Source organism: Ursus maritimus, unplaced genomic scaffold (assembly GCF_017311325.1).
Source record: "Ursus maritimus isolate PB19 unplaced genomic scaffold, ASM1731132v1 scaffold_16, whole genome shotgun sequence".
Lineage (NCBI taxonomy): Eukaryota > Metazoa > Chordata > Mammalia > Carnivora > Ursidae > Ursus > Ursus maritimus.
In genome coordinates this window covers 4,752,906-4,779,110 of record NW_024424008.1, presented here as the reverse complement: position 1 = coordinate 4,779,110, position 26,205 = coordinate 4,752,906, and the positions used below count along the sequence as shown (strand labels likewise).

The 26,205-nt window shown below is 48.0% G+C and overlaps 3 protein-coding genes across 4 annotated transcripts; 2 read left to right on the top strand and 1 right to left on the bottom strand.

Annotated features, from left to right (window-relative positions):
* The first annotated feature begins 546 nt into the window (after window positions 1-546).
* On the top strand, window positions 547-1,916 carry ASCL3 (achaete-scute family bHLH transcription factor 3). The gene has a single exon (XM_008683802.2). It carries the CDS (start codon window positions 979-981, stop codon window positions 1,522-1,524), a length of 546 nt encoding a protein of 181 aa, XP_008682024.1. The 5' UTR covers window positions 547-978; the 3' UTR covers window positions 1,525-1,916.
* Window positions 1,917-5,086: 3,170 nt separating this feature from the next.
* CUNH11orf16 (chromosome unknown C11orf16 homolog) lies at window positions 5,087-14,014 on the top strand. Its single transcript, XM_008683800.2, has 6 exons — window positions 5,087-5,258; window positions 6,475-6,631; window positions 8,228-8,462; window positions 9,135-9,785; window positions 12,802-13,022; window positions 13,750-14,014. Exons 1-6 carry the CDS (start codon window positions 5,095-5,097, stop codon window positions 13,780-13,782), a joined length of 1,461 nt encoding a protein of 486 aa, XP_008682022.2. The 5' UTR covers window positions 5,087-5,094; the 3' UTR covers window positions 13,783-14,014.
* Window positions 14,015-14,117: 103 nt separating this feature from the next.
* On the bottom strand, window positions 14,118-21,246 carry AKIP1 (A-kinase interacting protein 1). Of its 2 annotated transcripts, none has more exons than XM_040630755.1 (6): window positions 21,131-21,246; window positions 20,676-20,903; window positions 20,131-20,211; window positions 17,592-17,696; window positions 16,534-16,605; window positions 14,118-14,561 (listed from the first exon to the last, which is right to left on the bottom strand). In XM_040630755.1, the coding sequence occupies exons 2-6, from the start codon at window positions 20,895-20,897 to the stop codon at window positions 14,421-14,423; spliced, it is 621 nt and encodes a 206-aa protein (XP_040486689.1). In that variant the 5' UTR covers window positions 20,898-20,903; window positions 21,131-21,246; the 3' UTR covers window positions 14,118-14,420. The 2 variants fall into 2 exon arrangements, with proteins under 2 accessions (XP_040486689.1, XP_040486690.1); XM_040630756.1 differs by having other exon boundaries at window positions 21,121-21,211.
* Window positions 21,247-26,205: the final 4,959 nt, after the last annotated feature.

Sequence of the window (26,205 nt, the reverse complement as noted above, 5' to 3'; positions counted from 1 at the left end):
TGAATTTTTAAGAGCAAAAATTCTTTTCTTATTTTTATTTTTGGTTCTGCCTCTGGCATATCAGGTATTATTTAAGAAGGCTATGCCCATGAGGCTGCATGATCATTAACTCCTTTGTAATGTCTCCAACATGTATTTGAATATTGCGGTATTTCAGTGTTTCCCAAACTTTAATTATTTGCATGAACTTTCATGGCCTTCGTTATCAGTGTTCCACCTGTACTGTTATTCCCTTACTATTTTTCTTTAAGTGACAATTTTCACTCAAGTAGATGTATTTCTTTTCTTTTTTTTTTTAAGATTTTATTTATTTATTTATTTATTTGACAGAGATAGAGACAGCCAGCGAGAGAGGGAACACAAGCAGGGGGAGTGGGAGAGGAAGAAGCAGGCTCGTAGCGGAGGAGCCTGATGTGGGGCTCGATCCCATAAAGCTGGGATCACGCCCTGAGCCGAAGGCAGACGCTTAACCGCTGTGCCACCCAGGCGCCCCTCAAGTAGATGTATTTTTAAAAGAAATGTTATATCACTGCCCTGAGTGTGAAATCAGGATAACTCACAATTAGTAGAAATTAACAGCAAACCATTATTAAATTCTAGCTATATTGTATCGTTTGTTGGAGACTTCCATCTGAGGAAGATCAGAAAGCATTCTAGGAGTGTGGAAGACACAGTCTTACAAGACTAAAGCTGTATCTTTGTAATCACCAGAACTGAAAAGAGTTGAAAGGGGGTAACTTTCTCACAAAGTGAGTCAATGTTATTTAATGCTGTTTCTCTGTATCGCCAAAAGAATCCTCCTTCTTATTACCCACAGAGTATTGTAACCCCACATCATTTTCAGAATGAGCTCAGAAATGATTCATCAAAGCAGAAAAGGCGTTGAAAACATTGATCGCTGAGAAAGTGGATGATATCTACTCTCTTTCGATCTGGCCAAATTAATAAACTTGGTTATGCTTCCAGGCTAAAGAGGAAATGATGGACAATCGAAGCTTCTCTAATCTGCCAGAAAAACTGCCTGCCTTCTCGGATTCTGCCCACTTGCCACTGACCAGGTCCTTCTATCTGGACCCCATGGTCACTTTCCACCTGTACCCTGAGGCCCCGGTGCCGTCCCCTTACCCTGAAGACCTGCCATTGCTGCCCTTTCCCAGCGATTCCCTGATCATGGAGAATTATGGTGAACCCTGCCCCTTCTCCTTCCCAATGCCTTATCCAAATTATAGAAGGTGTGAATACTCCTATGGGCCGGCTTTCATCCGCAAAAGGAATGAGCGGGAAAGGCAGCGAGTGAAGTGTGTCAATGAAGGCTACGCCCAGCTCCGACATCACCTACCAGAGGAGTACTTGGAGAAGCGACTCAGCAAAGTGGAGACCCTCAGAGCTGCCATCAAGTATATTAATTACCTGCAGTCTCTTCTGCACCCTGATAAGGCTGAGACCAAGAATAACCCTGGGAAAGCTTCCTCCATAATGGCAGTCACCAGCTGCCACACTGACCCCATTTTTAGAATCATTTGATTTAGCGTTTCTGAAAAGAAACAAATAATTTCACAAAACGGTTTTATTACAGCATCATTCACTAGTTTTTCCTAAATGTAACTTCTGCACAGGGAGGTAACAGCTCAAAGGTCCGGCTTTGCTGGGTGTTTCCTACCAGGGTTCGGGTGTACTAAACGTGATCTTATGGGGATTGAGAAGATGCATCTTAAGCTTTGGTGATTTCTTTCAAGAACTTTAGGGGAGCAGGGGTCCCCAGGATTCTCTATACCCCTCACCTTGCCCTTCTCACACACTTGGCCAGGGGCTCAGCTGTGAGAAACCCTCACAAAAGTATTGTGAAGTCTGACCAATGAGTAGTCAATGCTTGTACTGCCCTTTGCAAACACTTCGTGCTAAGCGATCACAATGAACCTCCCTTGGTTTGTCAAAGTCTGGTAGTTCTCATTATTATAATTTGGGGTTGACAGGAAATCTGTACATCTATACCTTACCCATGTCGGGATGGAGAGTGACCCAGGGTGGAGGCAAAGCTAGCTAACAAAATCTCATTGTCATTTGAAATTATTTTGGAGTCATCTTTTTCCTGTATGCAGAAGACTTTTCAGGCAGCTCAGTCGAGGGGTTAAGAAGGCTGTGGAGTCTTGGAATCAAACTGCCTCAGTTTGAACTACGACTCTGCTCTCTCCTCTCCATGTCTCAGTTCTTCGTCCAGAGAATGAGAATAATAATAACAACAGCAACTATTCCCCCATATGTTTACTAGGAGAATTAACAATGCCTGACACACAAGTATTCATAACCGTTATTATTATTATTAATCTTGTATTGTCCATAGCATCACCATTCTGCAGGTTCTCCTGGCCAGAAAATGTACAGGGGCCACACCTGTCCTTCACCTCGAGGAAGGACAGTCACTGCCCCATATCTTGGAGACTGCCTTCAAAATGTCTCTATTTCCATTCCCATGACTGTGTCAGCTCTTCCTTCTCCCTTAACTCCCGGGTCCCATCCATCACCAAGCCCAGTCAGGACATCCCACACCCTAGCACATTCATCTCCACTGTCCCCTCTATGAAATCTTCCCATTCCAGCCATTACGTGTTCCTTTATTTTGTACACATATTTCCTTGCAGTTCCTATCCTACTATCTTTACACACTGTATCACACATCTATCTCTTCAGTAGACAGGGACCAGTCTTATTCCTTCTATATTCCTAGCAACCAGCAAAGAGCCTCAAATCAGGTAGATGTTATGGGTAAATATTTGGTGTTACTATTTTCCTATTCCAATCCTGTCACATCTTACCTGGGTCACTCTTAAGAGTCTCCTCCTGGCCTTCTGGGGTCTAGTCTTGACTGGCTACATTCTCACTCTGATGTTTTTTCTTAAAGCATTTCATGTCACTTCATTGCTCAAACCCCATGACGTCTTCCTTTTGACTACCATGTTGTTTACATTTATCTGCCTGGTTTTCAAAGCTCCCATCAATCTGTCACACCTTGATTTTCTCATGATAGTCTATTTTCTCCAAAAGAGAAAAGCAATCTTGTAAGTGCATCTTTCTCTCTTAGCTCTTGCCTCCGACACTGGAATGTTCTCCTATTTCCCTCCATCATTGAAATCCCACCCATCTTATTCAGATATCCTTCTTTCACTGCCAGAGACTCCGTTGGTCTTTCTTGGACTCTAACTTTCTGCACCAAATAACTCTCAGCCTTTACATGTGTGATCCTTAGCAACAGTCACTCTCCTGACATAACTGCAAAGTTAGGCTCTGGGAGGGCAGTCATCTTTTGGTTGCAAGTAAGAGAAAAATCCAATCCAAATTTGTATAATCAGTACAAGTTCGCCTAACTGAAGCATCTAGCTCTAGGGCTGCCTTCAGGCAGGGCTCCACAATGTCACTGAGAACCTGTTTTGTTTCTGTCTATCATCCCTTTCTCTGGGAATAGCTTCAGTGTCCCCAAAAGGCAGTCAGAGGCTCCCAGAACCATGTACTTTCTCATTTATGTATAAGAGGAAAGAGAGAGTATATACCCAGGACTCCCAACACAAGTCCTGAGATTTATTCTCATTGGGGAGGCTGGGGAACACGCCCATGCTTACCCATCCCCGGAGCAGGACGTCCTGTCCCATGGATGTTCAAATGACAGCAGAGTCCAGACTTCTGTTCCCTTGGTCACCAATGTCCACTCCCATCACCCCCAAGTGGTCGCCACATCTCTGCTCCTTTGCGGGGTACTGTTACAGACAAACACACCCACACCTCTGGTGGTTTTGCCTTAAACTACAGACAAATTCTATCCTAGAGTCCGTCATACAGCCAGTGGCTCACTGAACCCAGCCTCCTGTCTGCACAGGATGGAGGCAGATCAGTAGCCCTCAGTCTCTGTAGGGGCAGCCCCCTCCCTCACCAGACTCCCCTGGGGTTCATGAGGGCTTCCCACCGTGACTGTCTCTTCTAGCTGTGGGGAAGCCTGAGCTTCGGGGAACTGAGGCTGCGGTGACCCTTCTCTCCAGTACCCCCTGTCCCTGTTTCCCCGGAGAAACCCTTGCCCCCTTGCCCTGCCCACGCCTCCCAAGGCCCCTGCCACCTCTCTGCACATGCTCAGCCCACTCAGTCCACAGCGCTCCTGCTGGCTCGCAGCCATGGCAACGTGCCTGGCAACCAGGAGTCAGTCGGGCTGAGGCCCTGAGCCCCAACTGTCAGAAGGCTGAGGTGGAGGAATTTGGGGCTGTGGGTAAGTCCCCTTGGGGTCCGACCTGTGGACTTGGGCAGGGGCAGACCCTAACCGAGCTCTGGTGGGCGGGGGCAGCGGAGTGTGATCTTGGGCCCCGCGGGGGGCAGCTGTCGCGTCTGAACGGGTCTGTGGAGGACATGACCCTGGGATCTCAGCTGGGGCTAGAGTTAGTCCTGGAGGTCACTGGATTAGGAAGGGAGTCTGTGGCTTAGATGAGGGGTCTGGGGCGCCTGGGTGGCGCAGTCGTTAAGGGTCTGCCTTCGGCTCAGGGCGTGATCCCGGTGTTATGGGATCGAGCCCCACATCGGGCTCCTCCACTATGAGCCTGCTTCTTCCTCTCCCACTCCCCCTGCTTGTGTTCCCTCTCTCGCTGGCTGTCTCTATCTCTGTCGAATAAATAAATAAAATCTTAAAAAAAAAAAAAAAAAAAAGAGTAGGGGTCAGCTTGTCACCAGGGGTAGGCCAGCCATCCTTGTGAAGGGAAGTTCTGTTCTATCCCTGGGAGTCCCTACAACTGGGGAGGCGGGAACAGGTATACTGAGCCACAGATCAGCCAGGTGCTTGCCCCGTGTTACCTCCCGAGACACAGCTGGAGCGCCGTGGTGACGTGAGCACGCAGCCAGCAGGCTGCCGCGGATTCCACGCCGGCTTTCTGTCAAGTCACAGCACTGCTCCTTCAGCCCCTCCCGGTCTCGTGCGCTGAGGTCCGCAGGGCAGGATTCAGAGAACCGCCGGCGGCTGCGCGAGCAGAGCTGAGCGTCGTCGGCCAGGCGTCCTCCGCGGGGCTGGGGCGGCCGCTCGGGAACCGCGGCGCTTGTTCTCGCGTGATTTCTCCTCCCAAGGCCATGGAATCCTCTGCAAGGCCTGGCACGCCTTCGCCCAAATACCGCGGCGCGGCCGCGACCCTGAAGCCCCCTTCCTGGACGGGCGCTGCCTCCCCGGGAGCTCTCCTTGCCCCGCCGCTTTGCCATCCAAGCACCCGGCTCACCCGGCACAACCCGCTCACCAGGTACTAGTCTCGGCCCCTCTCGTTCCTCTCTGTTCTTGGCGCTCGACGGTGTACCGCGGGGGGGACCCGCTGCTTCCTGGGAAGGCTGAACGGGTTCTTCAGGTGTGGGCCATGATTTGCTCGTGGTATTCCATCGCTCCCGTCTAAACCGTGCTCCTCGTAGCGCCGTGTGGCAAGGTGGCCGATGTCAGAGTTGGCACGTGTAGAGAAGGCAGTCAGGCATCACCAGTTAGAGAGCTTCTAGCTCGTTTTCACCATCAACTGCAAGACTAGCCCTGCACCGCAGGAGAAATTAGGGCTTCTGCAACCGACAGCTAAGACGAGGGCTCCGGGCACCGCCTCAGGTTCCTTCAGTAACCCTCAGTGATCCTGGCCCTTCCGGAACCGAATCCTGGGTGGGCTGTCTAGTGTGATTGCAGAAGGAAAGGAAGCTCAGCTCTCAAGCATATACAAGTGGTGTCAGTCCCAGGGACTCACTTGTGTCCGTGCCCAGGTTAGGGACATGCCAGCTTGAACCCTTAAGAGCCCGCTTTCTGGGTTCACCTATGTGACCGTCTTCATTCAAAGCCAGAGTTCAGCTTCCCTGCCTCCAGGGTTGTCCACAAAGTAAAGTTTCTTCAGTAACCCAAACCCTGACTCAATAACCTCCCCCAACACTGCACCCCCGGTTTGGCCCTGTCCACAAACCTCTCCAGGAGTAGCTTCTCCTTTTTCCTGTTTCTCAGCCCCTTAGCGCCCTCCTCTGTGCTTCCCCTGCTCAAACACTTCCTCCTCTCTTCTGACCCCATAGCACCAAGCATCCTTCCCATGTTACTCCTTTGGTGCCATCCAAACATGCTTGCCTCATCCTGGATTCCCACACCCTGCCTTTGGATTTACCTCCCCAGTGCTCTTTCCTGGTCCGCTGTTCAGTCTCAGAACCAGCATTAATTCACTTGAATATATCCAGGCTAATCTCGTTTTAATGACCTTGAAGCAATTCTCAATCCCCAAATGATAGTTCCCTTCACTGTCCTCTCCTTCTGCCCCTTCCAGCAGTTTTCCTTGTCTTACTGGAAGTCACAGATCATCAGCCACTTTCTACATGGATTTCTGTTCCACACAGCCTTCCATGTCATATGCACGCTGCGGTGCTGCTCAGATCTGTGAAATGCAGTTCTTGATGTTTTTAGGGCTCGGTCTTCTCCATTCCCTAATTCCATTTGCTTTTTCTCAGATATGCATCTTACCACCCGTGTCTCCACATTGCTGACTCAGCATGGCAGGGGCCTGGCTGGTTGAGAAGAGTCGGAGCTGCTGCTGACACCTGGGTCCTGGCAAGAAGGGGACCAGATGGCTTTTATTACCGGGCTCAGATAAAGGCTGCTCCAGAGGCAAGTTCCTCACATCTCCCAGCGCACTCCTCGGGGTGGCCCTGTCATACCTGCTATGCCTCAGCTGTGTGCCCAGCAGGACAGTTTCTTGGATAAGTGCACAGCTTTCATGGCCAGGTTCTAGAAGGGAAATGTAATGGCGGTGAGTGTATTAGTTTGCTAGGGCTGTGTAACAGGGTAGCACAAACGGGGGGACTTAAAGAACAGAAGTGTATTGTCTCTCAGTTCTGGGGACTGAACTGACAGGTGTTGGCACGTTGGTTCTTTTGAGGGTCGTGAGGGAGAATCTATTCTACACGCCTTCCCTGACTAACTTGCGGTGGCTTGCTGACCATCTGTGGTGCTCCTTGGCTTATAGAAGCGTCACCCCAATCTTTGCCCCACCTTCACATGGTATCTTCCCCCTGTGCATGTCTGTGTCCAAATTTCCCCTTTCTATAGGAACATTAGTCATTGGGTGAGGCACCCACCCTACTCAGCCTAGTATGACTTTGTCTTAACTAATTATATCTGCAATGATCCTATTTCCAAAAAAGGTCACAACCTGAGGTACTAGGGGTTAGGATTGTATCAGATGCATTTGAGAGAGGGATAGAACTGAACTTGTGACAGTGAAAAAAATTGACAGTAAAAAGTGCTCTGTTCAGGAAAATTCAGTGTGTTGAATGATGGGCACCAGCCTAAGGGGAAGAGAAATAAAACATGCCCACATGCATGTTTCTGCCTGAACACACGGAAGCCTGGTCCCCCACATGCGAGGAGCCAGGCCTGCGCTTTACTTCCATGGCTACTTCCTTCTTTGGAGTTTTTCTCTTCTTCTTAGAGTCAGACATTGTGACTATGGATTCATGGAGAGAAGACTAGTGTGAATTTCAAAAAAATGAATTCTAGAATTTCCATTCAAAAGTTATTTTGTCATTTTCAAGGAACTAATATGTGACTTCAAATGAAATATTAGCAGTGTTTTGCTCCAATAATAGGCTGTCTAGTGATTAAAGTAATTTGTAACCAGATTTTATTTCTCTTTCAAATCATATGGAGTTCTCAAAATTTTAATTAGCTTAAAGACTTCTCCTGCCCTCTCTTTTACGATGTTCATTTGCTTAGCCAGACCTCTCCTCCTTGTAGTGCTGAAGGCTGCCCTCACCTTAGGCCACAGCTCACGCTGGGCCTGTGGGTGAATACATATCCCTGGTTGGTCTTGGATGCAGGGACAACACTTTTCAGAAGTGCTGGGAGGAGGGGGAGTGCACTGGAGAAAGATCCAAAGGACCCAGGTTATCCCTGGGAATTGCAGGCCAAATATATAGAGGAGCAAAGAAAAACAGGAAGAGGAGGAGAACGGGAAAGGAAGGGCGGAAAGTGATACACAAGAGTTGCCCATGGCAAAAAGAGGTCAAGGGAAGAGCGTCCACACTGCAGCTTGTCTGTCTCCGCCACAATCAGCTCTAACAGCATCTGTCCCTGTCCCTTCTCTAGAGCGCCCTCACTGTTTGTAAGGAAGGCCCTGGGCCTGGTTGCAGGGCATTGCGGGGAACCACGGGGCTCCCTGTTACACTTCCGCACGCCAGATCTTATTGTGTTTTCTTTTCACAGCTGGAGAGACGGGGAGGCCTGCTTGTGGAATTTGAGGTTCCCCTCATCACAGACCCAAAGCTGCCAGCCCAGAGGCAGAATGTGGTCTTAGAAGATGACGTCATTCAGTTCTTGCCATCCACTGAACGCTCACTGCGACCTGGGGACAAGGTGCTTGCACCCTGGGAGCCAGACCGACAGCGGTATGGCCCTGGCACCGTTCTCTTGGCCCCGGAGGCAAGAGACCCCCAGAGAGGTAAGTAAAGCTGCTCTGACCTGGCGGTCCCCAGGGGGAGCCAGGCTGGTAGGAGAGAGCAAGAGGTGTCTTAGAGGTGAGCTGAGGATCTTAGAGGTGAAGGAAGGAAGGAAGGAAGGAAGGAAGGAAGGAAGGAAAAGGAATAAAGAAAGAAAGAAATCCTTGCCCCCCTCACTTGCAGCTTAATCCTGGGTGTGGCAACAGATACACAAATCATAGCTTTCGGATGATAAATTACCTTTCATCAGGGCAAAATAGCCTAAAACTATTATGTCTTTGTGGGTTCGCTAACCTGTTGTGTGATGGGGTTAAACTGGGGTCGCACCAGTACTCATGACTGGTCCCCCATCAAGTTATCCACAGACTGGGACAGTCCCCTTCTGCAGGGCCCAGCAGTCAGTATCATTGCGATTTCCAGAATGACAGGAGGAGGCTTCTCCTCTTCCCCCATGAAAATCGAAACCAGGAGGTACATGCCAGTGCACCGGGAAGTGGCAGTAAATATGGAGCGGGTGCAGGAATGTTCCCGGCAGGCTGTCCATGGAGAGGTGCACTGGAGGAGGACAAGGAGCAGGGGGCCACCCTGAGGTTTGCTTTGAGGGCTAGGAGAAACCTTGTCCCATGGTATAGAAGAGGTAATTGTAAGAAAATGTTGCTCTTTCTGTTACATAGCATCAAAAGAAGAAGAAATTACTGTTCACTTCTGGAATGGCAAGACAGCTACTGTGCCTCCAGGTGGGGTCAGGTGGGTGCCCCCCGCTGTCTGGAAGAAGGCTGTGGAGAGGCTGCACAAGCCTTTAATCAAGGAGCACCCCAGCCCCCTCCTTTGGGCCCCTTGCTGCTGTCTGCTGGGACCAGCCACTGGACATGTCACCACTGGGCTTTCTCTGGGCGCTCCGTTCCTGTGTCCTCCCTGCGTCTCCCAGGCCTGCTGCCAACTGCTGGGCCAGGGCTGCCTCTGCTGTTGCCCCTTGGCTGGACCTATCTGGTGGCCTCTAGCCAGGGCCTCAGGGGTCACAGCCAAAGAACATCCAGAGGTGGAACTGAGGCCCGCAGCACGTTTGCCCCTAGAGGGTCCTGAAAAAGAGGGAGGAACAGTGCGAGCTCCCCTGGGGGTTTCTTCTTCTTCCTCTTCCTCTTCTTCTGAAGAGGATTTGGAGAATGAGCTGCAGATGGGCCTCCCCCAGAGGCTGATGGTGGACAGCACAGTCAACACAGACCCCATCCTTCTTGAGAAGTCCCCGAGGAGGCAGTGTGGCCTCTGCCAGCCTGAGTGGAGGTACTGGAGGAGAAATGGGTCTGAGCCACATCCTGGGAAGCCAGGTAGGTGTACCTTCTTTAAGGCAGGGCTGAGGGCCCTGTTCCCTTCCCTACCACGTGTCTCTTAGGAATCTCATGCACGGGTCCACTGTGTTGGGATTGGAAGTCACACTTGGGAGTGTGGCCATGTGGAAGGGGAGGCTGTGATAAAAGGGAAATAGTAGGTTTCCATTTGAGCGGTAAAACCCGGTAGGAGAAGATGGGCTGATCTTCATGCAAAGGTCTGCATCCCTGTCTAACAGTAGTCTTCTCCTTCTTCACTAGTCTCTAGGGAGAGGGTGCTGCCATTGTCTGTTTTTGCCACCCTCCCCCACCCCACCTTTTTTTCTTGGAGCCCTTGATTTTTCTCTAGCTGAATAGTCAAAATGCCTCCAGGTGCTGATTAGTGTCTTCAGTGCCCAGAGAGACACAACAACTGGTCTTTAAACATTCATTGGTCATCAGGCCCTACTCTCCAATGGTCCCCTTAGTAAATCCGAGTGGGTAGAAGCACTGCATCATGCTGCTCACTCCTTACGAGAAGGGGAGGCAGTGTTCCTGTCAATCCGCAGCCATCCCCATCTTCACCTTGAGCTGGGAACCATGTGACGCCCTTACGGGCTTAGAAGCCGTGTATCACTGACATGCCTTATGCCTGTCTTATCTAGACTCCCAGCGGGGCCCAGAAAGAGCAGAAGCCTGTCAGCTGGCAGAGGGGGCTGGGATAAGCCCAGCCCTAGACTAGATTCCTGGGGCCCGGGGGTCACTAACTGAACACTGAGTGAACTAAATGAACATTCAGTCCGGGGCAGGGAGGCTGTGTGCTTAGAGTACCACTGCTAAGGGCTGAAAGATCTCCAGACACCACTCACATTGGGACCCACTGTGGGTCCCTATTTGAAGCCACTGCCCTGTTTCCAGGACAGCTGAGGGACCTCGTAGCCCACGAGGATTTCACTCTTGCCCCAGGGGAAAGAACTTCATTGGTCTTCAGTTCCAAAAAGTTGAGAAATTGTTTCTACACAGAGAGACTTTCTTGGTGACTCCTGGACCCCTGAGCTTTGGGGGTGTGGGTGGGAATGGATATAAGTTGGCTGCTGTCGTACTCTCTAGGAGCGTTCTAGACCTTCCTTGGCTTTCCAGCTGTGGGATTTTCCCCTACCCCAGGGAGAAAACTAGAGGAACAAGAAGCCAGCTATGTGCAGCTGAGCTCCTCCTCCCCTCTGACAGGAGACTTTGTATTGAAAATATAGAGCGGGGCAGGCTCTTGGGCTTCTGGAAGATGGGTCATGGATCTCACAGTGAGAGGCTGTGAGACGTGCTGGAAGAAGCTACTTGGAAACAACTGTTCCTCTCAGATACATCCTCCCTTCAGGCGATACTATAAAGAAAATGGTGCCCACGCTAAGTTTTCATGCTAAATTCGCCATAGCTTCCACTGCCTCCTGCTTCAGCAGGCTGGAGAAAGAAAAGCTGTACCTAGCCTGTAGACAGGAGTTTGTAGGGAGCAACAGAGAAGCACCAGGCCCGGCCTCAGGGGGGCAACGCCAGTGGGGTAACCAGAGGGACTATGGTGGTCACACAGGATTTGGGCACCAGCTCTGTGTTCCCAGTGCTATAGCTTTGCTCCCCAGCATTCCATCTAGACTGGTTCCAAACCTGGTTAAGTCCACACCTATTTTCCCTAAGCGTACACTGCTTTGTTCTCCCTCCACTGACCAGCCACCCACATTCAGTCGCTCTCCCCATCACATTTAAACAGATCTAAAGTTTTGTTCCCCCCCACCCCGCCCCACAAAATTCTAGTAATTGTCCATAAAGAAGATAAATATGGTACCTTCAGGTACTTGGTCTGGTTTTCCCTTAGGTACTAAATCATTTGTTATGCTCCAGGCAAAGGTTAATTCTTAGAGCTGAACCATGAGGATTCCTGTGCCTGCCCTCTGCCAGGTCCCAAGCCCAAAGCTGTGGAGAATACACTTGAGTTAGAGTGTGGAGAAAGGGGCCATCCCCGGCTCTTGTCGCAGATGGGGCGTTGGGTGCCGCAGCTGACTAGTGAGGCTGAGGCGCAGAAAACCAGGTGTGCACCAGCTTGGAAACAATGGCAAACACCAGAGCTTTCCTTTCCTCCCCCTCCAGATTTCGTCTGCTTTTAGGGAAACGTGCTGCTTTGCTTCTCCTAAATGCTCAAATACTGATGTCTGACGGTCAGTCTTAGGCTCTGCCTCACGGGCATCCTCTGGTGTGGGTCCCTCTGCCCTCCACGCTTTTTGTTACTCTCAAGTTCCTGTTTGATCCCCTTCTAGAAAGGCCAGGCTGCTGGCTGCCCGCAGTTCCTTTGCTCTCCTCCTAAGCTTATGACTGAATCAGGATTCAATCTGTAGTTTAAAAGCCAGGAAGCGATGGATTCCTGTAAAGTAGTCCCTCCTTTTCAGGTTGTTTTCTTACTCCCCAGGGAGTCACATCTCCCATTATTTTGTTTCGCCTCACACCCAACCTCTTAAACCGCCCCCAGCTTACTACCTCTTCTTTGTGACCAGTGTGATTTTTTTTTTTTAAAGATTTTATTTATTTATTTGACAGAGATAGAGACAGCCAGTGAGAGAGGGAACACAAGCAGGGGGAGTGGGAGAGGAAGAAGCAGGCTCTCAGCGGAGGAGCCCGATGTGGGGCTCGATCCCAGAACACCGGGATCACGCCCTGAGCCGAAGGCAGACGCTTAACCGCTGTGCCACCCAGGCGCCCCATGACCAGGGTGATCTCTAAGCTCCTTTGACAGGTGGCAGTTGGCTACCTTTGCTGTTCTGGAAATTGTGTCTGATACCTTCTCCCACCTAATTCCAAATGTGGTTATCAGATATAACCTATCCAAAAAGCATAATGGCCAGAAATGACACAACCTTTATTTCACTTTAAAAATAGAGAGCAGTGGTAGGAGCTTCCAGTTAGATTCTGGGATCCTTCACATAGTTCTACTTCGGTCATCAGGACTAATCCCATGGTGGCACGTGCAACATAACTCATTGAATTTGGGGTTTAGGAACAAGACATGGAACCACCTGGAGAGAAAAGAGGGGCAACAAACAACAAAGGGGACAGAGTGTAGTGCCGGGGAATACGAAGGAGCTGGTCCTGGAAGCAAGTGGCGTGAAGCCACCACAGACCCCACCAGAAGACGGTGAACACAGAAAATGGAGTCAGGGAACAGCAACCCACCGGAGAGACCAGAATGCCCTCAGACTGGGAGCCCTGAGGAGCCAGGTAAAGCAGGCTGGTTGGGAAGGGGCTCCTAAGGACTCCTCACGTGGTTCTTCGTGCTCTTTTTGAAGATTTTATTTATTTATTCGACAGAGATAGAGACAGCCAGCGAGAGAGGGAACACAAGCAGGGGGAGTGGGAGAGGAAGAAGCAGGCTCATAGCAGAGGAGCCTGACGTGGGGCTCGATCCCAGAACGCCGGGATCACGCCCTGAGCCGAAGGCAGACGCTTAACCGCTGTGCCACCCAGGCGCCCCCTTCGTGCCCCTTTTGAGAATGAGAACTCCCACGCTCTCTTCTCAGGAAAATGCACACACCCACAATTTTGCATTCCACTTCCGAAGGCTTACAGAACCCACAGAGCTGATCACAGGCTTCTTACGGAGGCAAGGATCTCATTTAAGTGACACTTGACCCTACGGTCATGGGCATGGGTCTGCTTGACGAGGCCCTCCGTCCGTGGGAGTCTGTTCCTCACTAGGAATGCTAACACAGCCCTACTCAAAACTTGGTTCTCATCACATAAAACACTGGCGTTTGTCCTGAGGAAGGACCTGTCATGTTCAGAATGGGATGAACTACCAGGCAAAACCGAACTGGCCGACACAGCACTGCTGTTGGCCTGGCGTCTCTGAGGAGTTTAGGGCACATCATGGACTTTTTAAAATCAGTGACTTTTGATCCTTAAAATTACAGTCAGCATCAGACCCTCAGGACTTTTCCTCTTACAGGAAGCTAGAAGAGCAGTGGTGCTGACCACCTGAGGCGGCGCTACTAAGCGGTGGCCGGGGCAGAGCGTAGGTCACACGTGGCAGGCGCATAGCAGCCGCATCCTCACGCACAGACTTGCCCGCACACGAGTGGCGCGAAGGCACCTGCGCTGAGGGGCACAGGAGCCCGGCGGTCCGGTCCCCCCCCCGGCGGTCCTGCGGGAGGCCTGGGGGGCCTGCTCCAGGGGGCCTCTTCCACAGAAGCATAGGGCGTGGTTGGCCTGCTCTGGGCAAACGCTTCCACAGCCTCTCTGTCGCCTTCTCATAAACCTACAGCTGCCCACGAGCGACACTGTCTCACCTCTCCATGCCAATAAAAACGAACTCTCTTCATTTCCAAATCGCTCCCTTTATTATCACAATTCGCCTTCACCTGGAAAGTAAGCAGTTAAAAACTACTCGGACAGCATTATTACATTATGACTTTCAGCAGAAAGTGGGGGTGGGGGCTTCTAGACATTTAAGTTAAAATAGGCACTGAAGGAGACAAACTCCAGTTCCCAGGAAGGCTGACCCTCTACAGTCAGCCCTGAAAGCAGGATTACTGTGTAAATATGAAAAGAATCATACAGTGACTTTATTCTTCTTGCTACTTAAAAAAAAAGGTGATGTGATAGCCATGATGGGCCACATCATACGGGGAAGACCAAGTCCACACTCTGTCCCGAGTCGACTGCTACCACCTGAGTCTTGGTTAAGTCATTTGTACCCACAGTGACAGAATAGGTCCCTGGATATACTTCTATGTAGAGGTCCTTAGAGGTGTTCTCAGCCTGCAAGGAAAAACAGGTATTAGCTGTTGAGAGACTGTAGGTCACGACACCACCAGGCCACCTTGTGTGCCAGGGGCGCAGTGGGATGAAGCACCGGGCTGGGAGACCGAGGCCCTGCTTTCAAGGCTCGGCCTGGCCAGACAATAGGAATGTCACTTACGGAAGTCTCAATGTCTCCCTGTGCTTGTTTCCTTATTTCTAAAGCTGTGGTAATACCTACGTCACAAATAAGCACGTACGTGAAAACACCTGGCAAGTGCTAGAATGCTATACGAACAGGAAGGGTCCTGATCGTGGCAGAAAGAGAAGAATTAGGTAGAGAGAAAGGCGAATGATCATTGTCTTGGGGCTCAAAGGTAGACAGCAGCACACAGATCAGCAGTAACGACAAGGCACCATGGAATAATGAGAATCTTTTTAACTGTGCTTTGTTTGCTAAATTCATGATGTGGAAGATGAAATATTCTTTTCTCCAAAAGCTGAGCATACTATGAGTGGACTCCATTTCGTCATGCAGCAAGTCAGCTGGCTGGCCAAAGCCCCCCTTGGAGGACTGGTTCTCCTACAAGGCGAAACACTGGAAGCTGGAGTTAGTGGAAAGCCTTGTGTTTAAAGCTGTGCTGAGCACAGAGTGTCCTCCAAGGACAGACTTGACACATGGCTGGGAAGTGGGCAGAAGTGCAGGCAGAGGAGGGGTCTCAGTTCAAATGGCAGAGCGCAAAGTTGCAAACCAGAAAAGAGCCTAAGAGCCGAAGCTGCTATCCCACAGCTGGGAACCCCCCGCCCCCCACCCCACGTGCTTCCTCCATGCTCAGAAGGAGCCACAGGCAGCAGCTGTCATCTCTGCCACCACACCCAGGGGGGAGAACAACAAATTACTGGCCAGCAAACTCTACCGGGAGGAATAAGTGGTAATATTTACACTTTTATGAAACTTCCTCCCCGCCTCCACCTTGCACAGAGTTAAAGCCAACTTTTTCCAAAGCTGCTTTATGTTCTATCCTTTCATGCCCAGTTATTGCAAATTTGGTCTTCTCATGTAACTGACGTGAATGTAAATGACTACGCCACAACTATTTATTGGTCTTCAACCGTGTAAGTATACAAAAGTCGATTTCAGAAAATACAACCGTAACAGAATTGCAGAAAGCCAAGGATACTTCATTTGTCTACATAAAAGGAAACACGGGCTGAGATTGGGATCCGTGATTCCAATACCACGAATATCAGGAAGATTAGCATTACCCAAATCCAGCAAGTACGGGAGGCGTCTTAACCTAACTTATATTTGTACTAGAAGCAGAACATTCTTAGTTGTTCCTAACTCCAGTATATTCTGAGTGCTGGCTAGTACCGCACTGTATACAAACAAAGATTAAGCAAACTATTGCAGCAACATGCTGGAGTTCCTTTCCTCCGAATTCCAGACCTTCCAAGTCCCCAAAAATTCCCTGGGTTCATGAACTAATGAGTACTTCTTTACCCTAAAAATGAAAAACTCATCACTGTGTTTTTAACAGAGAAACACTTGTGGAAAATGACGACAAATCCCTTCAAACGTTCTGGAACTCGATCTAACCAAATTTATATGTTTCAGAATTTCAGCAATGGTTTTCACTTTGTAAGCAGGAGGGTCAGGCCCCTCCTGCTGCTTGAACAGATGGTGGAATTCCAGCAGGACCCAGGGCCAGCCCAGCTGAGCTGCAGGAGCTGCGATGTGAATACTTCACATTCTTTCCAACCACAACGAGGAGTTCAGGCACAAAAAGTATCCCTTAAGCTTTAAGTGAAGGAAGGATACTGAGGAAAACACAATTTTACACTGAATCCAAATGGTGTACACTTTTCTCAAGAGTGAAACACCCCAACTTAAAAATACCATAGATCTGGTACAAAGGACCCTATAACCAGCCCAACTAGTTCATGGAATGACACTGGTCGTGAAGCCCGGAACTAGGAGGTCTGTACTCACATGCTGGGATGCTGCGAGAGCACGCCCTGACGCGTGACAGAAGTCTCCAAGACCGAGGGAGGTGTCTTTTCTCTGAAGAGACAAGCAGAAACCCTGATTAGTGCCTAGACTTCGACTTCTGGATTGTAAAGAGAACTTTCTCTTACTTTATTAGGAACTAATAATTGTTCTGTCGGTTTCTTCTAAGTTGTCTCCCAAGTTGTTAAGGCTTTTAGTGAATTCTGTGAGGTATTTGTAGTCAGATGTTTACTGTGATTGCTTTTTATATTTCTATGGGCTTTGGAGTCAGACCTGAATTTGAATCCTATCTCCTGCTTCACTGAAAAGGGCAAATTAAGTTCTCTAAGCCTCAGTTTCCTAGTCTACAACATGGGGATACTAGATTGGAGATTTAAAGTAAAAGAGTGACTGAGACTTAACAGGCTCTCAGAAAATAGAATTCTCTTCTGTGCTTCTCCCAGGAGTCCCAGTACTAGCGGGGAAAACCAGAATTCCCTTTAGAGGCACCAACTTACATTTTATAGGAAGGAACGGGAGGGACAGGAATGACTCTTGCCCACATGTAACTCCCTTAGGGTCAGGCCAGAAAAGGGAACCCAGGTTTCGGGCTCTGGTGTTACTCCACACATCCCAGGCCAGGGAAACAGGAGGGGCCTTCCAGTGTGCATCCAGCCCTCACTCATACCCCTGGGGCCACTCTCCCATCCTTTCCCTAAACCCACAGGCCAGAGAAGTCAGGAATCCAACTTGTGGATTCGATTCTGAACTTAAGTTTGCCATCTCTGAGTATAACTAGGGGGCGTTTAGAAAGAAAAAAACAAAACAAAATAACAGGCCTATTCTCTTCAAAAACAACAATGAATTCCTAGTGCATCAGTTCAACAAGTAGAATCTTCCCCAGAACGTGTGGAAAAAGACAGGTAAGTCTGTAGTGAGAGGCCTGTAATGGTTCATTACTAATACTAATAGTTTATTTTCTAATACTCTAGGAAAAGAATTCTGTTAAAAGCGGGGGAGGGGGAGCTGAGGGCACAGAGCGGACAGCTGAGGATACATACCTGGGCATTCCCCCTGTCCCAGCACCAGTGCAGCTCTGACTTCCCTCTGTGATAACGAGAGACGTGGGCCGCCCCTCCTTCCTCCAGCACAGATGAATAGTATCTCTACAGAAGTAATGTGAAAGATGTTGGATAAGCAAATAGTCTTGTCAAATTTTCAAAAAAAAACCTCCACTACTTGGGGAAAGTATGGTTAAGAGGAAGGCAACAGAGCGAAGGTAAATAACCTGCTCCCTTGACAGGCCTCTGAAGTCAGCACACGAATCTGAGCCCACGTGAAGTGGCTGCAGAGGAGGAAACTGCATTTGGCATGACTTTGCTGCCACCTGCTGCCTTTGTAGGGCAAGAACTCTGGCCAACTACAGTTGGGCACCACCATGCTCTCTGCCAGGTTAAAGAATTTTCACAACGTCTTCGCCCTGATGTCAAATACATGTGCCTTTCCATCTCCTCTCGTCACAAGTTCTGATGAGCTGTTCTATGGTTATTGTCCAAGTCTCAGACAAGGACAAGGGAAGAGGGGTGCATCTCCTTGAGATTTAGAGATACGACAGGAAACGTAACAAAAACTCAATAGCTAGGCAACCGTTCTCCCCGTGCAGAGGGAAGGAAGAGGCCTCTAATTTAAGAATAATCTAAAGGATGAGAAAGCAGTTACATTTTTTTTTTGTCTGCTTCCTTCCTCCCCTTCGAAGTTAACCTTAGACTTGCCCCTGATTATGACTAATGATAAGGATATCACCAGTCTGCTTGTTTTGAACATAGTGTACGAACAGTGTTTAAGGCATGAGACCAAAAGAATGGGAAGCTGGGGAAAGCACTTCCAGACATAGGTCTAATAATGTATTTTTGGGGCTGCTTCAAAATTGTAAAGGCAAAGTCAGAACACTGTTCTTAATTCTATCTCCAGAAAGCCTGAGGGTTCTGAGACTCCATTCCAGAGTGGACACTTGAACTGAAGTATGGACTGAAAATCGAAATGAAGAACACACTAATTGGCTAAACCTCAGACCAAAGACCATTGTTATCCCTTTTAGTGAACCATGAATCAAAATGTTTCAGTTGATCTCTTCACAGAAGAGCTGAAGTTATGGATTTTTCTAAAGCCATTTAACAGAATAACATAAAAATATTCTCAGGACCATATCTCATTGATTGGAATCCTGTTCTTGGAGTCATAGGTATTTTACAAAAGATGTAGAGAGATTAGAGATTTTTTGAAATCTTAGTATATGAAAATGAAAAACAGGACAGAAATAAGGTATTCTCTTCCTTCTCCCTTGTAGACCAGCACCTTTATAACTACAAAAGAATCACATCATGTTAAGGCTGAAAGAGGGGCGCCTGGGTGGCTCAGTCGTTAAGCATCTGCCTTTGGCTCAGGGTGTGATCCTGGCATTCTGGGATCGAGCCCCACATCAGGCTTCTCCGCTGGGAGCCTGCTTCTTCCTCGCCCACTCCCCCTGCTTGTGTTCCCTCTCTTGCTGGCTGTCTCTCTCTGTCAAATAAACAAATAAAATCTTAAAAAAAAAAAAAAAAAAAAAGGCTGAACAAGACCACAGAGTCAGCTGCAACTCCCAGATAATAGAGTACCTTCCATACAGGGGATTTCCCTGGATGCAGGCTGGCCTGCTTTCACCATTCCCTCAAAGTACTTAAAGATGACCTTAGCATGTAGTTTTGAGAAGAAGGCCTTTAAAACCTTTGTACACCCATTTCAATGAATGATACCAAAAATCTCATTTATGTCCCTCATGCTATAGTTAAGGACAATTTTCTGGTGTTCATCTCTCAGTGGAAACCAAAGAAACAGACTCTAAAGGCTGGAAAGTGCTTTCGAGATCTTCACTTTATGACAGGGAAGGTAGGCTGAGTGGGACTACCTGGCCCAGGGCATTATAGCCAGTGAGTGGCAGACCATGGGTCTGATTCCCAGGAGGCTGCTCCTGCCAGCAAGCCACACCACCTCTGATGAGGGCACTGTATCTGTTCCACACGACCACCTTGGTGGCCAACAAGTGATACAAACTCATAGGGACATAATTAAAAACTACACTATCGGGGACTTGAAACTGAGGTTAAATTCTGGTGTAGGCATTTTGTTTCCGTTTTTGTTTCAATACATTTTGAAAACCAGAAAGGCTCAGTTCCAGTTCAGAACGACCTTACTAATATTTTTTAACGTTAGTTCAGTTCAAAGTTTAAAAAATCCCTAATATCTGGACTTGATTGTCGGAATTCAGCAAATAAGCTTCCCCGCCCCCCACTAGTCTGAAAACAACAGGGAGGACAGAGACCTTTTGTGGCTTGTTCACTGGTATATCCTCAATAATACCCACAGAGTTAGACGTTCAGTAAGTATCTGCTGAATAAATTCTAACTTGGATTTATCACCTCATTTAAATCCCTGTTTACAAGCTAACCAGGAAGGTGGGGCATACTAAACGGGTAGTCTCCAGATTCTCCTTCGATTCCACAAAGACCCACTTTGTGGTCCATCTGCAGGTGGATCGGGCATGCTTTGGCTTACACAACTTACCCCGCACTGACTTGAAGTATAGTCCATGAATTCTGCCATTGTTCTGAAAGAAGCACTTAGGGTTGGTTGTCTTTCTTCTCTCTATTTGAATAAACGGCAAATCACAGGTGAGATCTGGTATTCCCTACTGGAGAATGAAGTCAATTTGGGAATAGCATCTTTTTTACTTTCTGAAAAGTCTCTGCAAGTTTAAGTCTACAAGAAGATCTTACTGAGAAAGAATTCCACTCTAAAAGGAATAAACAGACACGCAGTTTATCCAGGACAAAGAAAGGTTAGCTAGCTTTCCTGTAATATCGGACGGTAGCATGTAAGAACTTTTCTAAAAAAGTCACCAACCAGGGCCCAGCACTAGCGGTACCGTAAACTACCCAAGAAGAAGAATCTGTCATGTCAAGAATTTTCAAAGGACTTTTCTGTTCACTGTCCCGTTACTTAGGGCTTCCGCCAAAGCTGAATCAGGGGCGTGGGCTCGGCGTGCCCGGGTTGCCAGCAGGCCACCGGAGCGAACGAACGGGCTGGTCCCCCAGCACAGGAGCCCTCACCTCTCCTGGGAGAAGGCGCTGGGCGCCGGCTGCGGGCCGTCTTTCTCGGTAGGGCCGCTCCCGAGAAGTGAACCCCACGCCGCTTTTGGGAAGCTCCCGCGAATGCCAGTCCACCGCCCTCCTCTTGGCCCGCTCCAGCACTTCTTGACCCAGTCTAGCCGTGCGCTGCAGGGCACGTCGGTCCACCCCGTTCAGCGCCGCGGCCGCCAAACAGTTCTCCATGTCTCCCTGCGCGGGCACGTACACACAAACACCGGCGGGTCAGCGGGCCGCCGCGACCCTGCTCCAGCTGCGGGTCGGAGCCCTAGCCTCGACCTCCCCTGCGATCACCGCCCCCGGCTCTACCCCTAACGCGCCCTTCAGCCGGCGCCCGGCTGGGGGCGAGCCGGTGCGCGCAGATCCCCTCCATTTCCGTCTCCCCCTCCCCTCGGTGGGGGGCCCTCACCCGCCCTCACCGGCCCTCTTCTCTAGGCGCATGCGCTCAGCGTAGTGTGGCACAGAGCGAGGGCTAGGTCTGGAGCACCCGGCGCCGGCGCAGCAGGCCATTGGCGAGGGGCGGGGCCTGTGGCCCGCGCCGGCCACGCCTTCTTTCTGCGTCCGGGCCGCGGCCCCTGCGCGCCGGTTGCCGGGCTAACTGCTGGGCGCAGGGGCGGGGCCTGGCGGCGTGCGGGGCTTAAGGGCCGGAGTCTAGCCGGCGGCGGGGGTGGCCTGTCTGCTCCGTCCCAAGAGCCGCTGGGCTGTGGGCCTCGCCCTTCCAGGTCGTCTCCAACGCCAAACCTGGTGGCCTCGGTGTGAAGTCGGGTGGTCTCCTGTTGGCCTAAGAAATGAGGGGAATTAGACACCTGCCTCCAAGCGACTCTTTCTGCCTGGTTTACATCTTGGGATGCCGCTGTTGTAGAAAACCCTTTTGTTTGAGGAGATGAGTAGGCGAGGCCAAACAGTGCAGCTGCCAGGGTGGCGCTTGGAGAAGAGTTCGGGCGGTCGGCTGTGGGCCGTGGGACGCCCGCGGCCAGATGGCGGCTGTTCAGGGCCAGAGGGGCGCCCGAGTAGTATGTAGAGCCCCGTAATCCCCTCCCGGCAGCTTCCTCACGTCCAGTGGGAAGTAGGGCCTCACAGTGTAGGAAGCCTCTTCTGCGGGGGGGCGGGGGTTGAACCCACCTTTCCAGGATAGTTGCGGCACTTTTAAGGAAGGAGCTGTGCGTCGTTCGCTTGCGCTCCCGGCCTCCACGCCTCCGGGTTGGTGGCCCGTGGAGCCGGTGACTCGGCCACACCGCCCCGCGCGCAGCGGCGCCTTGACGTTCGGGAAGAACCCCGTGGAGGGACACGGCTCAGCGGAGTCACTTTGAGGGACACAGGGAAATGTCCGATGCTGAGCGAGTCTTCTCAGCAGATGGCTTGATCGGCGGTGCTGGGCTACCCCAGGAGACTGCTGCCACCGCCGTCTGCACTGTTGCTCGGTTCCTGCTCTCCTCCCACGGAAGGAAATCGAGTAAAACCTTCCTTATCTTTGGGATATTTTTCATTGTAGTGTAAAAGTATTCTAAAACTTTTCCTTCAGTAATGTTTATGAAACGCCTCCTTAAGAACAGTGGTTAGGCGCACAGGGCCCCGAATAGCCAGTCTGGAGAGCTGAGTTCGAATTCCAACTCTGCCACTTTTCGCTGTGTGATTCTGGGCGAGCAAGTTAAACTTAACTTCTTCGAACCTCACTTTTCCTCTTCTCGATACTTAGGGTTACCAAGAGTACCAATCTCCGAACTGTGAGCTTCTTGAGAGTGGGGGCCATATCTGTTTTGCTTACTGAGGTTAAGGTGCATCTGTTATTTCATCTGTCACAGAAGGGGCTAAAAGTAGCTATTGAATGCAGTGAATCAGGAATAGGGTTGCTGTAAGGATTTTGTGAGAGAATTCCTCGAAAATGCTTAGCACAATGTCTTGCAAAGAGTAAGCGCTCCACAGATTTAGCTAGCATTTTAAGGCTTCGAGCACTGTCCTAGGACTTGGGGAGAATAGACAGTGAATCAGGCTAAAGCAGAATAAGAAAGAGAGAATGATGCACATAAAATCTGTAATGCTAGGAACCAAATATTAAGATTTTGTTCATAGTCTGTTGCTATAAGATTGATACGAAGAGTTATGAAGCTTAGAGGAGAAAGAAATATCGTTCGGTTGGGGGCATCAAGAAAAGCTTTTTAGAGAAGGAGGCATTTGAGCAAAGTCTGGAAGTGTGGCCCAGGAATTAATAAGAGAAGAGATATTTAAAGTACCTGTTAACTGCTTTTATAATGAATATGGTTGGGGGGTAAGACAGTTTGTTTTTCCTTTATTATTTACGTATTTCAAAATCCTGGCTCCATAATTTGTCTGCGTCTGTGTAACTCTGAACAGATTATTTAACCGTTCTCTACCTCAGTTTTGTCATCGTTAAAATGGAATAATAGAATGTTCCTCATAAGGTTGTGAGGATCAAATAAATTAATACAAATAAAGTGCTTTGAATGGTACTTGGCACATAGTAAATGCTCGATAAGTATTAGCTAATACTATTATCTTAATCAGACTTCAGCCTTGTCTCCCCGTATGTTCTCCCTTACCTGATACTACTTGCATACCTCATGTCACTTGGCTTTCTTCGCCAGGATTCTATTACTACCTCCCACCTCCAATTCCATTCCAGCTGAAGCATTACTTTCTTTTTGTCAAGTCAACTTTTTGAAATCTTCTGCTATTTCCAGGTACAACCTCTGCTTCCATGGATTTTTTTTTTAATGTTGAGGTACTTATCTTAATCTGATTTAAATTATATGTAGTTATGGTTCATTTTCCCCCAACAGCTTATGAACTCCTTGAAGGTGGAAATTGTTCCTAATTTGTCCCCAAATATCCAGGGCTTGTTACGTAATATGTGTTCAGTAGACATTTGTTGAATTTACTGACTTAATTTTTTATTTAAATAGATCCCTGTTAGGCCAGATTAAAAAAAAAATCTACCTACATAATTTAATGAATATAATGAATATTCAGTTGTAACTAATTTTCCCAGAATTTAACATTTAGAAATATATGAGAAAGAAGATGCTTAGAATGACACTAAAGCCTAAAGACTGACATGAAATTAAATCTTTGCATTTATTTTTATATTTATAAATATATTTATACATGTCTTTTTTTTATAATTTCAAGGTTTGAACTGTAAACCACAGAGTGATAGAATCCTTTTTCCCTTTTTTAAGATTCGTTGGGAATGATGATGAAACATGACCTACCGTCAGGCCCTTTGTGGATCAAACACAGCCCAAACCAGGTACTTCTTTAAATGGGTTTTGTTTTGTTTGAGAGAGAGAGAGAGAGAGGAAGACCTGAGAGGGTCAGAGGGAGAAGGAAAGAGAATCTTAAGCAGGCTCCGCACTCAGCACAGAACCTGACGTGGGGCTCCATCTCAGGACCCTGAGATCACGACCTGAGCTAAAATCAAGAGTCCAATGCTTAACTGACTGAACTACCCAGGCGCCCCTAAGCCAGGTACTTCTTAAAGCCACTGATGAGACTTGGAAATGGAACAGCAAAAGGAGGGCATAGGATCAGGAATATATCTGATCATCAATGGAAAACCGAACTATTGGTGTCAGTCTTCCATGATTTCTGTCTTCACAAGGGTAGATACATTACAGAGAACACACAGACCTTGTCTAGGTTATATTTTGGGGAATAGATGGGTTGGAGGACATCTTTTTTCCTGAAATCTGAGGAAAGAGATTGGTGCTGTATTTGGGACTTCTTGAGGAGAAAAAAAGAAGTCTAGTGAAGAGCAAATGTAAATTATGTTTCTCCACATGAAGAGGGCAAAAAAGGGTTAAGAACCTATGATGTAAAAGTGGGTATCATGCCAGAGTTGACAATGATTTATACTGTACATACCAGAGAATGTATAAATCATTTTATTTGACAGGTGGTATTTTTATTTCTTCAGCAGACTTAGGGAGCTTTAGAATCATTACAGCTTTGTAAAGTAGTATTATAGACTGAGTCATTAGAGCATTCATTTTGCCTGATTACATCAACTCATTGGGTTTTTGGGGAATGAAAGAAACTCATTATCAAAATTGTCATCTTGATTATATAGATTAAAGAAAATGGATCAAAGTTCTAAGAATTAGCTTTCACAACCTGTTAAAAAATTGGAAGTTAAAAAATTGATTGCAGGGCAGGAATGATTAGGGAAAAGTTTTGTCATTTAAAAAAACTATCAGAGATTAAAGGAATGGTAATTTTGGTAGATATAAATAGTTGGAATCCATGTGGAGTTTTTAAAAAAAGACTTTATTGAATTGAAGTATAATTTACGTTACATTATATTCACCTGTTTTAATTGTACAATTTAATAAATTTTAATAAGTATAGAATTTTGCAAACATCATCACAATCCAGTTTTGGAACATTTTCATTAACTGAAAAAGATTCCTGTGCCTACCATATGCAGTTCGTCTCAGCTCCCGCCTCTAGACCCAGGCAACCACTATTCGGCTTTGCTTGCTGTTTCTATAAATTTGCCTTTTCTAGGCAGTTCAGCTAAATGAATCATACAATACATGACCTTTTTTGTCTGGTTTTCACCAGACAATGTTTTTCACCAGCGTAATGTTTTTCAGGCTCATCCGTATTGTAGCAGGTTATCAGTAATTCACTCCTGTGTATGACTGAATAATATTCCATTATATGAATATACTACGTTTTGTTTATCCATTCACTAGTTGATAGCCCTTTTAATTGTTTCCGCTTGGGGGCTATTATGAATAATGCTATGATGAGAGATTCCAAAGTGGCTGTACCATTTTACATTTCCATAAGTGAGGTACGAAGGTTCCAGTTTTTCCACATCCTCCTCAATACTTATTATTGTTTATCATTTGATTATAGTCATTCTAGTGGGTATGAAGTACTATCTCATTGTGATTTTAATTTGCATTTCCTTAATGACTATTGATATTGAGCACATTTTCTTATAGTTATCAGCCATTCTTATTTCTTCTTTTGTGAAATGTCTATTCAAATCTTTTGCCCATTTTTAAATTGGCTTGTTTTTTTATTACCGAGTTATAAGGGTTCTTGTTCTGACCAAGAATTCTTTATCAGCTTTGTGATATGTAAGTATTTTCTCCCAGTCTGTGTCATGTCTTTCATTTTCTTAATGGTGTTTATCGAAACACAAACATCTTGTTGATGAAGTCCATTTTCCAATTTTTTTCTTTTATGGATTGCGCTTTTGGTTGCTAGGAAATCTTTGCCTCACCCAAGGTTGCGTAAGAGGTTTGCCAAATGATCTGTGTACAGGTTGGGGAACACAACATCAAGTCTGCTACGACTTTTATTTTCAGTTGTGTGCAAGGCCTCGCATTCTGGCAATGCATACCTAGGACCCAGGTATACCTTCCAGACCACCCAGGATACATGCATGAGAGTTTATCAAGGTCCACTATGACTAGCTTGTTCCCTGGATCTCATTGTTAAATTGCTGGCTGGTCTGTTGCTT

Excerpts from the sequence above, each read along its gene's own strand:
- CUNH11orf16 (XM_008683800.2), top strand. The coding sequence starts at position 5,095 with ATGGAATCCTCTGCAAGGCCTGGCACGCCTTCGCCCAAATACCGCGGC. Across the intron at positions 6,632-8,227 it reads AGATAAAGGCTGCTCCAGAG|CTGGAGAGACGGGGAGGCCT; the intron begins GCAAGTTCCTCA and ends TTCTTTTCACAG. Across the intron at positions 13,023-13,749 it reads TGGGAGCCCTGAGGAGCCAG|GAAGCTAGAAGAGCAGTGGT; the intron begins GTAAAGCAGGCT and ends TTCCTCTTACAG.
- AKIP1 (XM_040630755.1), bottom strand. The coding sequence starts at position 20,897 with ATGGAGAACTGTTTGGCGGCCGCGGCGCTGAACGGGGTGGACCGACGT. Across the intron at positions 17,697-20,130 it reads ATACTTCAAGTCAGTGCGGG|AGATACTATTCATCTGTGCT; the intron begins GTAAGTTGTGTA and ends TTACTTCTGTAG. Across the intron at positions 16,606-17,591 it reads GGGACAGGGGGAATGCCCAG|AGAAAAGACACCTCCCTCGG; the intron begins GTATGTATCCTC and ends TTGTCTCTTCAG.
- ASCL3 (XM_008683802.2), top strand. The coding sequence starts at position 979 with ATGATGGACAATCGAAGCTTCTCTAATCTGCCAGAAAAACTGCCTGCC.